The sequence below is a fragment of the Dinoponera quadriceps genome, unplaced genomic scaffold (assembly GCF_001313825.1).
Source record: "Dinoponera quadriceps isolate SergipeBrazil2010 unplaced genomic scaffold, ASM131382v1 scaffold3514, whole genome shotgun sequence".
Taxonomy (NCBI): Eukaryota; Metazoa; Arthropoda; class Insecta; order Hymenoptera; family Formicidae; genus Dinoponera; species Dinoponera quadriceps.
Genome location: NW_014557497.1, coordinates 948 through 15,616, shown reverse-complemented (window position 1 = coordinate 15,616; position 14,669 = coordinate 948). Strand labels below are relative to the sequence as shown.

Sequence of the window (14,669 nt, the reverse complement as noted above, 5' to 3'; positions counted from 1 at the left end):
ACGGGTCGCCGCGAAATTCGTACCAAAATTGCTCAATTTCGACCAAAAACAGCATCGCATTAACATTGCTAGGGAGCTGTTGGACTCTGTCCGCAACGATCCAAATTTGCTCCAGAGAGTCATAACTGGTGACGAATCATGGGTTTATGGTTATGACGTGGAAACCAAAGCTCAATCATCCCAATGGAAGCTGCCGCACGAGCCAAGACCGAAAAAAGCGCGCCAAGTTCGGTCGAATGTGAAGGTTTTGCTTACAGTTTTCTTCGATTGCAGGGGCGTGCATCATGAGTTCTTGCCACAGGGTAGAACGGCCAATAAGGAATATTACCTGCAAGTTATGCGCAATTTGCGCGAAGCAATCCGCCAGAAACGCCCGGATTTGTGGAAGGATAAAAATTGGCTTTTGCACCATGATAGCGCCCCTGCTCACACATCGTTGCTTATGCGTGAATTTTTGGCCAAAAACAACACACTAATGATGCCACAGCCACCGTATTCCCTAGACCTGGCCCCCTGTGATTTTTTCTTGTTCCCGAAATTGAAGCACATGAAAGGACGACGCTACGCTACAATTGAGGAGATAAAGACGGCATCGAAGGAGGAGATGAACAAGATCACAAAAAATGATTTTTTGAAGTGCTTCGAGGATTGGAAAAAACGTTGGCACAAGTGTATAATATCTGATGGGGATTACTTTGGAGGAGACAAAATAGATATTCATGAATAAATAAATAATTTTTGAAAAAACAAAATTCGCGAAATTTTTTGAACAGACCTCGTATAGTAAAAAAATAAATATGATTAAACAAGCTCATATTAATTTTAAAATGTAAATTTTAACTAAGAATTGTTTTAAGCTATATATATCTCCGAACTTACGATTTACTAACCTTAAAATTAAGATATTCTCCAGCGAAGCAAAAGATAAATATTTCTGCTACTATACCCATGTAAGCAAACATGATTTTCACGAAGCCAAGACCAGGTTTATTATGAAGAGACTGTTCCGTTAAAAGGCCGTATAAACTGAATGAATTACAATGTAAATCATTCAGCATTCTTACGGGCACTGCAATACTCACTATCATGACGAGAAATCCTAGGCAACAGATAACCAATGTATTTAAAAACACTTGCATCAAAGCCGTAAAGCAAAAAAGTTTGTCGAGATTCTTGGAAAACGATATAACTTTATTGTGCCGTTCGATCAATAATCCTATTGAATACTCGGAACATTCGCAATAGGATATTCTTTCAGATATGGTCTTGAACTCTTCACTTATGATATCAATTTGTCCACTTGCATGAAATACCTAAAATAACTAAAGTTTCTGCAAAGATTTTAAGCATTGTGTTTGAATAATAAAATACGTGTTCGAGAATATTTTCGACTAAAAAAGAAAAAAGAATATAATGAAATATTGTTCACATGATCGAATATTAATTTGTTATTAAATTATAAATATTATCTCGGACAGAAGTACAAATTTTATATCTTCATGTCTATTTTTTACTAATGTCAGGATTGATATAAAAGCAACTTTCGCAGATCATGTTTAAAATGCGGATTAAGAAACGTTATTTAAACCGCATCGATAATTTTCGATTTTAATTTAATTACGAACTGAATTCTTATAGAATACTGTAAGATGTACCAGAGTGAAAATTAGCGCGTTCACAATAGTAAACGTGTACATGTTTAACATGACATGCAGAAATAAGATTACAACCAACAGCTCATATACTGGCGATTGCTTGGCCTCAAAGGGTAACGTTATCTTGATGGGAAACGGTCGTAAGGTATCATTGTCACCTCCTGCCTGATGCACAATACCAACCGCGTAATCACCTAAGAGATAGAGCACAGCAATGCTCGTGTAAACTCTCAACATAGTATTTACGCAAAAATGCGAAATGCTGGCTTTGGCCGTCATCATTTGTAAATACCGATCGACATTCACACACTCACGCCAATCAGTATCCATAGTAGCTAGTATTTCGCGAACCACGCTGCAATATGACACTTATCAGATAGAGATTCTTCGTGTGGTGTCGCTATCACATCCACAAAATATGCTGCCTCATATCAAGCAATATTAAGATCGTGTAATTATTGAGTCACATTGCTCTTTGACGAAGGTCAAGGGGAACTAATAATATATAATACACAGTGTGGGAGCGGCGGGCTCGATTCTTGGGAGCGGTCGCGGATCGAAAAATCCAAAAACCACGTTTCCTGACGCAGAACCTTACCGACGATTTTTCCAAAGCATCGTCATTTTGATGATCGACAAACTGTAATCTAAAGTTATCGGCAAGTTGTCCATAAGATTCTCCATATCATCGAATTTGCAATGCTCAAAAACGTAATGATATTGAAAATACTGCATGATCAGCATACTCGACATATAAAGAATCCGGTTAACGGCGGCGTGTGCCATATTCGGCCAAATACCGAGAAATCGAAGGCCATATTTCAATGATGGGCTTATAGTGCTCGTGATTACCATTTGTCAACGATAGCGAAGAGACGCGAGGAAACTAAAGACGAAGCACGCACGGCGCGATGTGTAATATAAACTGAGAGCGCACCGATGCTCCAAGTGCATCCCCACGTGCTATATCCCCACTCTGATTCCCATCAATCAATTGTTATTGTACATCGTGTAGTATAACATTAAGTCGAATACAACTTATTATCAGCACGGACGTCCCATAACTTTGTCGGCTGTTGTGAATCATGTCATCTGATCGTACATCGACGCTCTACGTAATGCTTTCTGACAACGCATAAAAAAGTTACTCGTATGTCTCTTCGGAAAATGGATAAATTTATCCGGGAATTTTCCTCCACGACAATGTAATAACTTCGACAAAAAATGAATAATCGTTGCGTTTTCTATGTGTGCCGAATGTACGATAACGAAGAGATGCGAGGAAACTAAAGACTCTTGGATCAACGGTGGTTTCCACATTTATTATTCTAACGGACGGGAACTAAATTACATGCGAAATCTTGAATCTTGAAAAAACGGACGAGGAGAGAATATTATGTCTCCCTTGACTTGAGGGCGGATAGCTAATAATGGCTAATGATTTTTACAATTGCTGCGTTTTCATGGGTGCACATTTGAATCAAAGGTAAAAAAATTAATTATCGACCAGGTATACTCAGAAATCTATAAGAAAAATAGGAATTGGAAAGATGAAATTTAATACATGTGTGAAGATGTACAAACTTCCAGGAAAAAGTTCAAGAAGAAATATCTTTAATACGATATGAAGCCACGTTGTTGTTTTCTAAGGAATTATTTTAATTATTTTAATGTACATAACATGGAAATAACAAAAAGGGATTTCTCGTATCTTATTAAATATTAACCTGAATTTTACAAATAGCGAGTATCCGAAAAGTTTCCATATTCGATAACAAAATTTGTTAAGCTGTTGTTATATGTGATCGTTTATAACAGTTCCTAACTTGTTATTTTTCAAATAACGCTATTGAGTATTAATACTTGGTATGCTACAGTTTTAAATAAAATCAATACATCGCATTTAAGACGGATATGTATGACGCCGATACTTTCAAGATCTAGAATGAAGTAAAATAAATTATTCATAAACAAGTGCATATATATGTATAGGTAATCTGGTATTTATAACAAGCGCAGTAATTAAGTAGTTTAAAAACTTACAAATTATTAAACAATTAAGGTAAAAGTACGAATATCCAGACTTGTACTTTAACTTGGACATTCCTGTTATTTTGGTTCTTAACAACGAATATCTAAACTTTTGACCATGAATGTATACATATTTAATATATACGTATGTTTTAGGTTGAAATCTTAAATATATGTAATTAAACACCAAAATAATGAGAATGTCAAGGTACTTTTTCGGGCATTAATACTTTTACCTTACTGATAAAAAAATTCAGAAACTTACACTCGCAAACGCTTCTAATGATAAATCTCCCATCCCTCCCGCCGAAAGTTTTAATTGTTTCTGGGATCTCATAATCACTAATAATATATTTTTACTATTCTTAGACGACATGTTGTACCACAAAGATTCGTACGCTGCATTGCCCAGCAATTTGCCCTGAAATATAAAAAAAATATAAATATGTAATATAACAGAGATTAAAATAAAATGATATCCTGCTTCATTAGATAAATTAGAAAGAGTGCCTAATCGTTAAAAGTATATTATGCTTATCAAATATGCATAATATCATAAGAAATATATCTCTGTATGGTGTGTGTATTTGTTACATTTCTTGCATGATAATTACAAGTAGAATAAAATATGTAAGCAAATAAACAAACTTACATTCATATTAGGATGAATGTATGGCTACGCAACATTTTTTTATATATAATATTTCCCAATGCATCAATAGAAGAATTTATTATTAATAATTTTTTTCAAATATTTGTCGGAGAAAATACATTTTCCTGTAATATTGAATATGAGATGCGTTGCGAAACTGATCAAAAATATGGTGTTGTGCATCTTTCTGTGGCTGATCAAGTTTTCAAATATGTATGTAAACGTTTTTAACACATTGGGTGCCACATTGAGTAACACGTGGCCATCGGTGACACATGTAGGATTTTTCGTTCCGACCGCATGGTATATATTTATTTTACTTACTCCACTTCATAATAATGATTTTTGTAAACTTACAAATATTATAAGATATATCTTAAAGTACTCTTTCGTTTCATAATAATGAAACTGACTACATAATAATGACTACATAATAATGATTTTGTAGTCAGATACATTATATGTTTTATAATAACGTGCGATAACGAAGGCCATTCGTGGCCCACGTGTCGTAAAAGGAATGACACGTGAAATTGACGCGCCACTCAACGTGTTAACTGATAATTTTATTATACGACATGTTGTATTTAATAATTTATTACCAAATCAAATTGCTTGAAAAAAGCATACATATATAAGAATTTATTATATTTATATTTCTAATTCTAATATATTAACCTTTAAACTAAGATATTCTCCAGCGAAGCAAAGGATGAATATTTCCAGCATTATGGGGATGTATATTACTATCCCTCTCAATACTCCGACGACAGATGCATTATGAATAGACTGTATCATTAAATCATCAGATAAATTAAATGAATTACAATATCAATCACAAAATATTAACACGGGCACTGCAATACTGACTATCATAATAAGAACTCCCACGCTACATATGGTAAACACATTGCAAAACACTTGCACCAAAGCCATAAAGGAAATTAATTTGTCAAGGTTTTTGGATAACACTATGATTTTATTGTGCCTATCGACCAGCGTGCTTATTAAACGCTTAGATTTTCTGTAATATAGTATTTCCTCAGACATAGTTTTGAACTCCCCACATATAATATCGATTTGTCCACTTGCATGAAATACCTAAAATAACCTGAAGTTTTTACATATATTTTAAGTAATATATTTGAATAAAAAAATATGTGCTGAAGAATATCTCCGTTTAAAGAAAAGTTCTGTGCAGAAAAAATTTACAAGCATAAGAAAAATTACTGCTATTCTATTGAACAATTGTTATTTTCAATAGGACATCAATAATCTTTTCATATTTTTATAGTTTTTAAGAAGATAAAGCTTTTTAATAAATGTGATAATGTCTACATGTTCAAATATAAAATTCAGTTGTTAAATTATAAAAATTAGTGAACGGGTGTAGTGTAAATTTTATATTTTCAGATCCATTTTTTTACTACGCCACACTTGATTTAAGAACTTTTGCCAACCAGATTATTTTTAAAACGCAAGTGAAGTAATATTATATAACACGCATCGATAATTTTCGTGAATGATTCGACCTATTATTATAGAACATTGTAAAATGTACCAGAGTAAAAATTAGCGCGTTTACAATAGTTAGGATGTACATGTTTAACATTATATGCAGAAATACTGCGACAACCAACAGCTCATAGATCGGTGATTGCTCGGCCTCAAAAGGAAAAGTTAGCTTGATGGGAAACGGCCGTGTAGTATCATTGTCACTCTTGTCGTTATGCACGATACTAAGCGCGTAATCGCCCAGGATGTAAATTACAGCAGCGATCGTGTTGAAGCCTAGCATAGCATTCGAGCAAAAATGCGAAATGCTGGCTTTCGACGTCATCGCTTGTAAATACCGATTGACGTTTACGCATTCGCACCAATCAGTGTCTATAGCAGCCAGTATTTCGCGAATCACGCTGTAATGTTACGTTTTATTCGGATATAGCTTCTTCGTATAATATCGTTGCCACATGTGTCTTGTCACATTCACGCCAAATTACATTTTCTTGTATTAAATAATATTTAGATTGTGCCATTATTAAGTCATATTGCTCTTTAACGAAGATCAAGGAACATAAATAGTATATTTAATAATATTAGTATGTAGTATTCAGTGACTCGGCGGCAGTCTCTTTTCTCGAAAGAGGACGTGATCGGAAAACCTGAAAATCTCGTTGTTTGATATATGAACTTACCGACAATTTTTCCAAATCATTATCATCTTCACGATCGTCAAACTGTAAGCTAAAGTTGATGGTAAACTGTCTACGAAATTCTGTATCTCGTCGATCTTGAAGTGCGTAAAAACATAGTGATATTGAAAATACTGCATAATCAGAAAGATCGTTAGGTAAAGGAACCGTTTAACTGTGGCGTATGCCATGTCCGGCCACATGACAAGGAATTGAAGTCCATATTTTAAAGACGGACTTATACTGTTTGTGATTACCATTGGTCAACGATAGCGAGAAGACGCAAAGGCAAGTAAAGCCAGATTATGCACGGCACGATGTATAATATAAACTGAAAGAGCACCGGCCGATTCTCCAAGAGTACTGCATCCCCTCTCCTCACTCCACCAATCAATCGTCATCATGAGTTGCAAAGTATAACGGTAAGTCGAGATGTAGCTCATTATCAGCACGAACGTCCTTCTGTCAACTGCTCTGAATAATATCATCTGACCTTGCTGACCTGATCGAGTCTGTGAATAATACCGTCTGACTACGCTGTGAAAAAAGTTACACGTATGCCCCGTAAAAGGTGGACGTTTCTTTTCAGCGAATTTCCTTCCAAGATAATTTAATGCCTTCGACAAAAAATGCATTATTATCGCATTTTCCACGTGTATCAAATTACCATTTTATGTACAGTAACTTGGTTCAGCTATGGTAATTCCATATTTATGATTTTAACGAACCGGAACTGATTTACATGCGTGACCATGAGTCTTGTAGAAATAAACGAAGGGATAATATTGTGTCTCGCTTGGACTAAAAACGAATAGCTAATAACGGCGAATAATTTTCATAAATGCTGTGTTATGATGTGTTCTCAAGGATGCATCAAAAGATGAAATACGTGAAATGCGTTTTCAACGGTATACATTTGAAACTACATCAAAGATAAAAATTCCAAATCGACTAGATATATGTAGAAATTTAGACAGAAGGGTAGGTAGCGTAAAAATGCTAATTAATTTATATTGAGATGTACAATCTTTTCGGAGTAGGTCCAACGACAAATGACTTGAACGTAGTGGGTGATATCATTTTATTTCGGATAAAATATGTTATTGTACAATATAACAACATAGCAACAAAGGGGAATTTCTTGTTGTGTATTAAATATGGTTTTTGATATAATCTATGGATCGATTATATCTAGTATCTACCGAAATTTGTTATCCAATTATTAATTTATGTTATGTTTACTACAGCTTCACAATATTGGCAGTGAATATCAGAACTCGCAGTTTTTGAACTAGTGCATCCAATGCAGAAACAAATAGCAAACTTTATATATATTTAAAATTCTAGTTTATAATATTTAAAATTCTATATTACCTAATCTTCACAGATATCATAGAGATGCACCGACTCCTCGGAGAAGTTTCAATAGCAGATCCCTTAGACATGGTATGAAGCTATTTTATTTTTTTAGACACAAATATTTTCATTACAATATGACAAAAAAACAAAAAGATGTATGTCTTATTTTGTATCAAATATGAGCCTAAATTTTGGAACATGAAAAGGTTCTATCACATTTATTCTAGGATTATTACGCTATATATTATATAAAATCATTCATAACTGTGTCTAAATTCTCATTTGTGTTAATCACGCCATTCATTGCTGATCTTAATATATTATAGTTTCAAGTGATATTAATACATTGCATTGAAGACAGACACATATGACACTGACGCTTTCATGATCTATAATAAAATGAAATAAATTATTATTCGCAAAGAGATGCATTAATATATATGCAAATGATTCATTTTCTAATATGCACTGTCATTAATTAGTAAAAATATAATATATTAGATAACCAAAGATCAAGAAAAATCTGCAAGCTTACAGTCGTAAAAGTTTCTAATGATAAATTAGCCATCCTTCCCGCTGTGAGAGTCAGTTTTCTCTGAGATCTCATAATTACGAATAATATATTTTTACTTTGACTGAGGGACATGTTGTACCATAAAGAACTGTAAGCTGCATCGGCGAGTAATTTACTCTAAAAACAACGCAACAGAAATTTAAATGGAATAATATATTTAATAAAAAAATTGCGTACAATATTTGTAATTTATATTATAAAAAATGTCTGAATACAATATAATAGGAAGTAGCTATATATATGACAATTTCTTACATGATAATTATAATACAAGAATACAATTAAGTAAACAAGAATTTTCACTTTAAAAATATATCTATATATTCAAATAATATATTGTAAAATCGTTTGTAATATAGAATAGTGTTTAACGAACAACCAGCGATGGTTAATAGTAAATTATAAAATTTAAATTGCACGAAAAAATCATATATAACATATACAAAAAATATATATTTAAGAGCTATTCGACAAATATATTACGCTAATTTTGGTATTTTTAAATTATTTTAGGTCGATTCTCATTCTAAAAAAGTAAATTGAAATGTTCACGAAACGTTGGATACAAATCCTCGAAAGACGCGACGCCAACTCGGAAGCTACATCGAATGTTTATCTAAGTCGCGAAAGCTTAAAGTTTCGAAATATAAAGTGAATAACTACTCATATCCATATTTACAAGTTATGCCATCTAATGTGACGCTGCATGGATTTTATCCCCCTCCTCCCCCTCCCGCCTTCGCAACTGTCTCGCAAGCTTATAGTGCCCCTGTCCTCTCGTATGCCGTAATTGTTAAATGGTCCATTAAATATATATTTAGATATTCACTAACCTTATGACTAAGATATTCTCCAGCAAAGCAAAATATAAAAATTTCCATTGTTACGCCCACATAAGCAAACATGGTTTTCACCAATCTGACGCCAGTGGCATTATGAATAGACTGTTTTATTAAACGATCGGATAATTTACGATATCGCTCATTGAGCATTCGTACAGGCATTGCAATACTCACTGTCATAACGAGAAATCCTAAGGAACACATAACTAATGTATCCCAAAACACTTGCATCAAAGCCATAAAGGAAAAAAGTTTGTCGAGATTCTCGGAAAATGTGATGACTTTATTATGCCTCTCGATCAATATTCTTATTGTTTGTCCACAAGATCCGTGAAAAGATTTTTTCTCAGAGGTAGTTTGTAACTCCTGACATATAATATCGATTTGTCCGCTTGCATGAAGTACCTAAAATATACTTACATTTCTGTAAAGAATTCAAGCATTATGATTAAAGAAGAATATACTTTCGGAAGAATATTTCGGCTACAAAAAGAAAACGAAAGAAGTAAATAAAGCAAATATAATATGGTCCATATACGTGAATATGACGATCGACATTCAGTTAGAAAACTTTTCGGTCCTGTGATGAGTAACTTATCATATTTTTAGATCTAGGTTTCACCGAATTCAGACTGTGTGAAAGCAAGTTAAATTACAAATTCACTAAATCTCCAGTGAAATTATATTACTTTTCGGGTTGTGAGTTGCCTCATTATAGAATTTTGCGAGACATACTAGAGTAAAAATCAATGCATTCACGAGTAGAGACATACTAGAGTAAAAATCAATGCATTCACGATAGTAACTGTGAACGTATTTAACATCACATGCAGAAACAAGATGACGACGAGAAGTTCGTAGTTCGGCGATTGCTCAGTCTCAAAGGGGAATATTATCTTGATGGGAAACGGTCGTGAGGTATCATTGTCGTTATCGGCCTGATGCACGATACCAACCGCGTAATCGCCCAAGAGATAGAGTACACTGATAACCGTGTACAAAATCAGCATTGCGTTCGAGCAAAAATGCGAAATGCTGGCTTTCGCTGTCATCACTTGCAAATACTGATCGAAGTTCACACACTCGCGCCAATCAGTGTCCATAGCGGCCAGTATTTCACGAACCACGCTGCAATGTATCACTTTAATCGGATAGAGATATTTCGTGTAGTGCCGTTGTCACCTCCACGCGAAATTGTACTTCCTTGCATCAAGTAATATTTAGACCGTGCAATTATTAAGTCACTTTGCCTTTTAACGAAGATCAAATGGTACGAATAATACACATTGGGGAACTCTGAGTCATCTCGAAAGCGGACTCAGATCGGAAAAACTAAAAATCGCGCTGCCTGACACAGGATCTTACCGGCGATTTTTCCAAATCATTATCATTTTCACGATCGTCAAACTGTAATCTAAAGTTGGTGGCAAACTGTCTGCAAGATTCTGTATATTGTCGATCTTGAAGTGCGTGAAAACATAATGATATTGAAAATACTGCATAATCAAAAAGCTCGATATGTAAAAGAACCGTTTAATAGCGGCGTATGTCATGTCCGGCCACATACAAAGGAACTGTAGGCTTTTTTTCAGCGACGGACTTATAGTGCTCATGATCATCATCCGTCAACGATAACGAGGAAACGCGAAGAGACTATAGTCGGATCATGCACGGCACCATGTGTAATATAAACTGAGAGGGCGCTGACCGATTCTCCAGGTATATCCCCATGTACTGTATCCCCACTCCAGTGACCGATCAATCATTATTATGCGCTAGACAATATTACAGTAAGTCGAGATGCAGCTCATTATCGGCGTGGACGGTAATTCTATGGAGATGTCTGAATAATGCCATCTGTTCGTGTACCAACGCTCTGAATAATGTCTTCCGACCATGCATTGAAAAAAATTTACACGTATGTTTCTTCGAGAGGTAGACAATTTGTTTCCAAGAATATTTTCCCACGATAATGTGATACCGACGACAAATAACACATGATCCTTACGTTCTCTATGAGTACCAAAGACCATTTAATGTACAGTGACTCGGTTCAGAGATCGTAATTCTGTATTTTTTATTCTAAGAGAACGGAACTAAATTAGTCGCATGGCCACGATTTTTGAAAGAAATAAGCGAGGGGAGAACATTGTGTCTTTCCTGGACTAAAGGTGAATAGCGAATAATAGAGAATAATTTCCATAAATTACGATACAAAGTGTTCTTAAGGTGCACATTTCATACTGTATCAAAAGTAAAAAAAAGTCCGGATCAACTGTATGCCTATAAGTAGTGTAAAGACTACTTAATTTATGTAAAAAAACACAACTTTCCCGGAGAAGGTTCAACGGCAAAAACCTTGGATATGGCATGAAGCTATCTTATTTTTACAGATAAAAATATTCTCATGTAAAATACAACAAGAAAGCAAAAGAAAACGTATGTATTATATAGTATGAAATATAAGCTTATATATTTTATAACTTGCAAATCTTCTAACAAACCCATTTTAGGTATCAAAATTAGTTATGCTACTATTATATAATATCATAACTGGGTCTAAATTGTCATATGTTAATTACACCATTCGGTGCTCATCCCGGCGCACTACAGTTTCAACTGGTATCAATACATCGCGTTTAAGACAGATACGTATGAAATCGATGCTTTCATGATCTACAATAAAATGAAAGAAATTATTCGCAAAGAGATGCATTGATATGTGTATGCAAATGACTCATGTTCTAATATACACTGTCATTAATTCACAAATATATAATATATTACATAATCAAAAGATCAAAAAAAATCCAAATGCTTACACTCGTAAAGGTTTCTAACGATAAATCCACCATTTCTCCTGCTGTAAGGGTCAATTTTTTCTGAGATCTCATAATTACGAGTAACATATTTTTACCCTGACTGGGCGACATGTTGTACCATAAAGAATTATACGCTGCATCAGTGAGTAATTTACTCTAAGAAAGAAGCAACAGAAATTTAAATAGAATGATATATTTAATAAAAAATTAGTATACAGTGTTTAAAATTTATAGATATCATAAAAAATACTTGTAATACAATAGAAAACAATTATATATGTGACAATTTCTTATATGATAATTATAGTATAGTTTTAAGAAAACAATCATATAGACAACAATTTTTACTTATTTAAAAAAAAAAATATATATATATATATGCAAGCTATAAAAACGTTTTCAACAGAGAATTATTTTAAACGAATAACCTGTTGTAATTAATAATGAATTATCAAATTACAAATTTCGATTTGAAAAAATCATAGAAAATTATAGATATTTAAATATTTACCAACCTTATGACTAAGATATTCTCCAGCAAAGCAAAAAATAAAAATTTCCGTCGTTATGACCATATAAGCAAATATGGGTTTTATCAATCCGACGTCAGCGTCATTATGAAAAGACTATTATTAAACGATCGGATAAATTGAATGAATTACGATATTGATCATCGAATATTCATACGGACACTGCAATACTCACTGTCATGACAACAAATCCTAGGAAAGAGTTGACTAAGGTATCCAAAAACACTTGTATCAAAGCCATAGATGAAAAAAGTTTGTCGAGATTTCCGGAAAATTTGATAATTTTATTGTGCCTTTCGATCAGAATTTTTATTGTATTCACGGAAGATCCATAATAAGGTGTTTTTCCAGAGGTAGCTTGTAAATCTTGACATACAATATCGATTTGTCCGCTTGCGTGAAGTACCTAAAACATATTTAAATTTCTGCAAAGAGTTCAAATATTACAATTAAGGAAGAAAATGCTTTCTGCAGAATACCTCAGAATAAGAAAAAGAGGAAGAGAAATCAGAATGTAATATTATTCATTTATATGAAAAAAGATAATCGATTATTCAGTTAGAAAAATTTACAATTACGTGATGAACAAGTTGTAATATTTTTAAATCCAAGTATCACTGTTGTCACACTTTGTGCAAAAATAAGTAAAATTACAAATGAAATTAAATTTTCAATGATATTATATTACTTTTCGGATTTGTGAGTCACTTTATTACAGAATTTTGCGAGTCATACCAGAGTGAAGATCAGAACATTCACAATAGTAACTGTGAACATATTTAACATCACATGCACAGACACGATGACGACGAGAAGTTCGTATATCGGCGATTGCTCGACCTCGAAGGGAAACTTTATCTTGATAGGAAATGGTCGTGAGGTATTATTATTGCCTTCAACCTGGTGCACGATACCAACTGCGGAATCACTTAATATGNCGAAATCGCTCAGTATATAGAGTACACCGATAATTGTGTTCAAGCTCAGCATAGCATTCGTGCAAAAATGCGAAATGCTGGCTTTCGCCATCATCACTTGCAAATACTGATCGAAGTTTACGCACTCACGCCAATCAGTGTCCATAGCGGCCAATATTTCACGAACCACGCTGTAATGTGTTTCTTTAATCAAATAGAGATATTTTGAGTAGTGCCGTTGTAATTTGCACGCGAAATTATACTTTTCATCGAACAACATTTAGAACGTATAATTATTAAGTCACGGTACTCTTTAATAAAGATGGCAGAAAACGAATAATATACACATTATAGGACTCTGCATTGGTCTTGTTTCTCAAAAGCGGTCACGAATCGGAAAAACTAAAAATGATATTATTTGATATAGTATCTTACTGACGATTTTTCCAAAGTATCGTCATCTTGATGACCGTCAAACTGTAATCTAAAGTTTGCGGTAAGTTGTCCATAAGATTCTCTATCTCGTCGAACTTGCAATGAGCGAAAAAGTAATTATATTGAAAATACTGTATGATCAACATACTCGACATGTAAAAGAGCCGGTTCACGGCAACGTTTGTCATGCCCGGCCATATGCCAAGTATTCGAAGACTATACTCCAATGATGGACTTATAGTGCTCGTAATTACCATCTGTCAACGATAGCGAGAAGATGCGAGGAAACTAAACTCGAAACATGCACAACACGATGTGAAGTGTAAACTGCGAGAGCACCGACCGCTTCTCCAAGTGCATCCCCACGTGCTACGTCCCCACTCCGGTGACCATCCATCAATCGTTATTGCACATTAAGTAATATGACAGTATGTCGAGATATAGTTCATTATCGGTATTAATGTCCTATAATTCCGCGGAATGGTTTGAATAATGCAATCCGACCGTGTAATGAAAAAAGCTTAAACGTATGTCTTTCTTCGAGAGAGAGTCAGTTTCTCTCTACAAATTTTCCTCAACCACAATTTGATACCGACAATAAAAAGTAAGTGAACCTTGCGTTTTATACGTGCACAGAAGAATATTTAACGTACGTTGCTT

General features: G+C 34.0%; 5 protein-coding genes across 5 annotated transcripts in view; all 5 read right to left on the bottom strand.

Moving 5' to 3' along the window:
- LOC106749163 (odorant receptor 30a-like) overlaps positions 1-1,139 on the bottom strand; it is a 2,303-nt gene extending 1,164 nt beyond the window's left edge. The window contains exon 1 of the mRNA XM_014628325.1: positions 1,083-1,139. Within this exon, the coding sequence (XP_014483811.1) occupies positions 1,083-1,139 (57 nt within the window). The remainder of the gene's footprint in view (positions 1-1,082) is intronic.
- The window catches only part of LOC106749162 (odorant receptor 4-like), a 15,909-nt gene extending 9,082 nt beyond the window's left edge, over positions 1-6,827 (bottom strand). Inside the window, exons 1-3 of the mRNA XM_014628324.1 lie at positions 6,788-6,827; positions 6,534-6,628; positions 3,952-4,107 (exon numbers count right to left, since the gene is read on the bottom strand). Coding sequence (XP_014483810.1) covers positions 3,952-4,062 — 111 coding nt within the window. The 5' untranslated portion in view covers positions 4,063-4,107; positions 6,534-6,628; positions 6,788-6,827. The remainder of the gene's footprint in view (positions 1-3,951; positions 4,108-6,533; positions 6,629-6,787) is intronic.
- Positions 4,990-6,790, bottom strand: LOC106749155. The gene is made up of 3 exons (XM_014628316.1): positions 6,534-6,790; positions 5,966-6,254; positions 4,990-5,127 (listed from the first exon to the last, which is right to left on the bottom strand). Exons 1-3 carry the CDS (start codon positions 6,788-6,790, stop codon positions 4,990-4,992), a joined length of 684 nt encoding a protein of 227 aa, XP_014483802.1.
- Positions 6,828-8,227: 1,400 nt separating the features above from the next.
- LOC106749164 (odorant receptor 49b-like) lies at positions 8,228-9,536 on the bottom strand. Its single transcript, XM_014628326.1, has 3 exons — positions 9,480-9,536; positions 8,425-8,580; positions 8,228-8,278 (listed from the first exon to the last, which is right to left on the bottom strand). Exons 1-3 carry the CDS (start codon positions 9,534-9,536, stop codon positions 8,228-8,230), a joined length of 264 nt encoding a protein of 87 aa, XP_014483812.1.
- A 524-nt stretch (positions 9,537-10,060) lies between these two features.
- On the bottom strand, positions 10,061-14,303 carry LOC106749154. Its single transcript, XM_014628315.1, has 8 exons — positions 14,158-14,303; positions 13,721-13,765; positions 13,393-13,574; positions 12,833-13,063; positions 12,643-12,753; positions 12,128-12,283; positions 10,671-10,801; positions 10,061-10,433 (listed from the first exon to the last, which is right to left on the bottom strand). The coding sequence occupies exons 1-8, from the start codon at positions 14,264-14,266 to the stop codon at positions 10,061-10,063; spliced, it is 1,338 nt and encodes a 445-aa protein (XP_014483801.1). The 5' UTR covers positions 14,267-14,303.
- Between the last annotated feature and the right edge of the window lie 366 nt (positions 14,304-14,669).

Bases quoted from the DNA above. Each gene is read 5' to 3' on its own strand.
- LOC106749164 (XM_014628326.1), bottom strand. From the start codon at position 9,536: ATGCAAGTGTTTTGGGATACATTAGTTATGTGTTCCTTAGGATTTCTC. The intron at 8,581-9,479 runs GTGAGTATTGCA...CGTTGTTTTTAG, and splicing joins TAGGATTTCTCGTTATGACA to AGTAAATTACTCGCCGATGC. The intron at 8,279-8,424 runs GTAAGCTTGCAG...ATTTTATTATAG, and splicing joins CATTAGAAACTTTTACGACT to ATCATGAAAGCGTCAGTGTC.
- LOC106749154 (XM_014628315.1), bottom strand. From the start codon at position 14,266: ATGGTAATTACGAGCACTATAAGTCCATCATTGGAGTATAGTCTTCGA. The intron at 13,575-13,720 runs GTGCGTAAACTT...GTGATTCCGCAG, and splicing joins ATGGACACTGATTGGCGTGA to TTGGTATCGTGCACCAGGTT. The intron at 12,754-12,832 runs GTGAGTATTGCA...GTTTAATAATAG, and splicing joins TAGGATTTGTTGTCATGACA to TCTTTTCATAATGACGCTGA.
- LOC106749155 (XM_014628316.1), bottom strand. From the start codon at position 6,790: ATGGTAATCACAAACAGTATAAGTCCGTCTTTAAAATATGGACTTCAA. The intron at 6,255-6,533 runs GTAAGTTCATAT...GTAACATTACAG, and splicing joins ATGATTTGGAAAAATTGTCG to CGTGATTCGCGAAATACTGG. The intron at 5,128-5,965 runs GTATTTCTGCAT...TTAATGATACAG, and splicing joins ATGAGCTGTTGGTTGTCGCA to TCTATTCATAATGCATCTGT.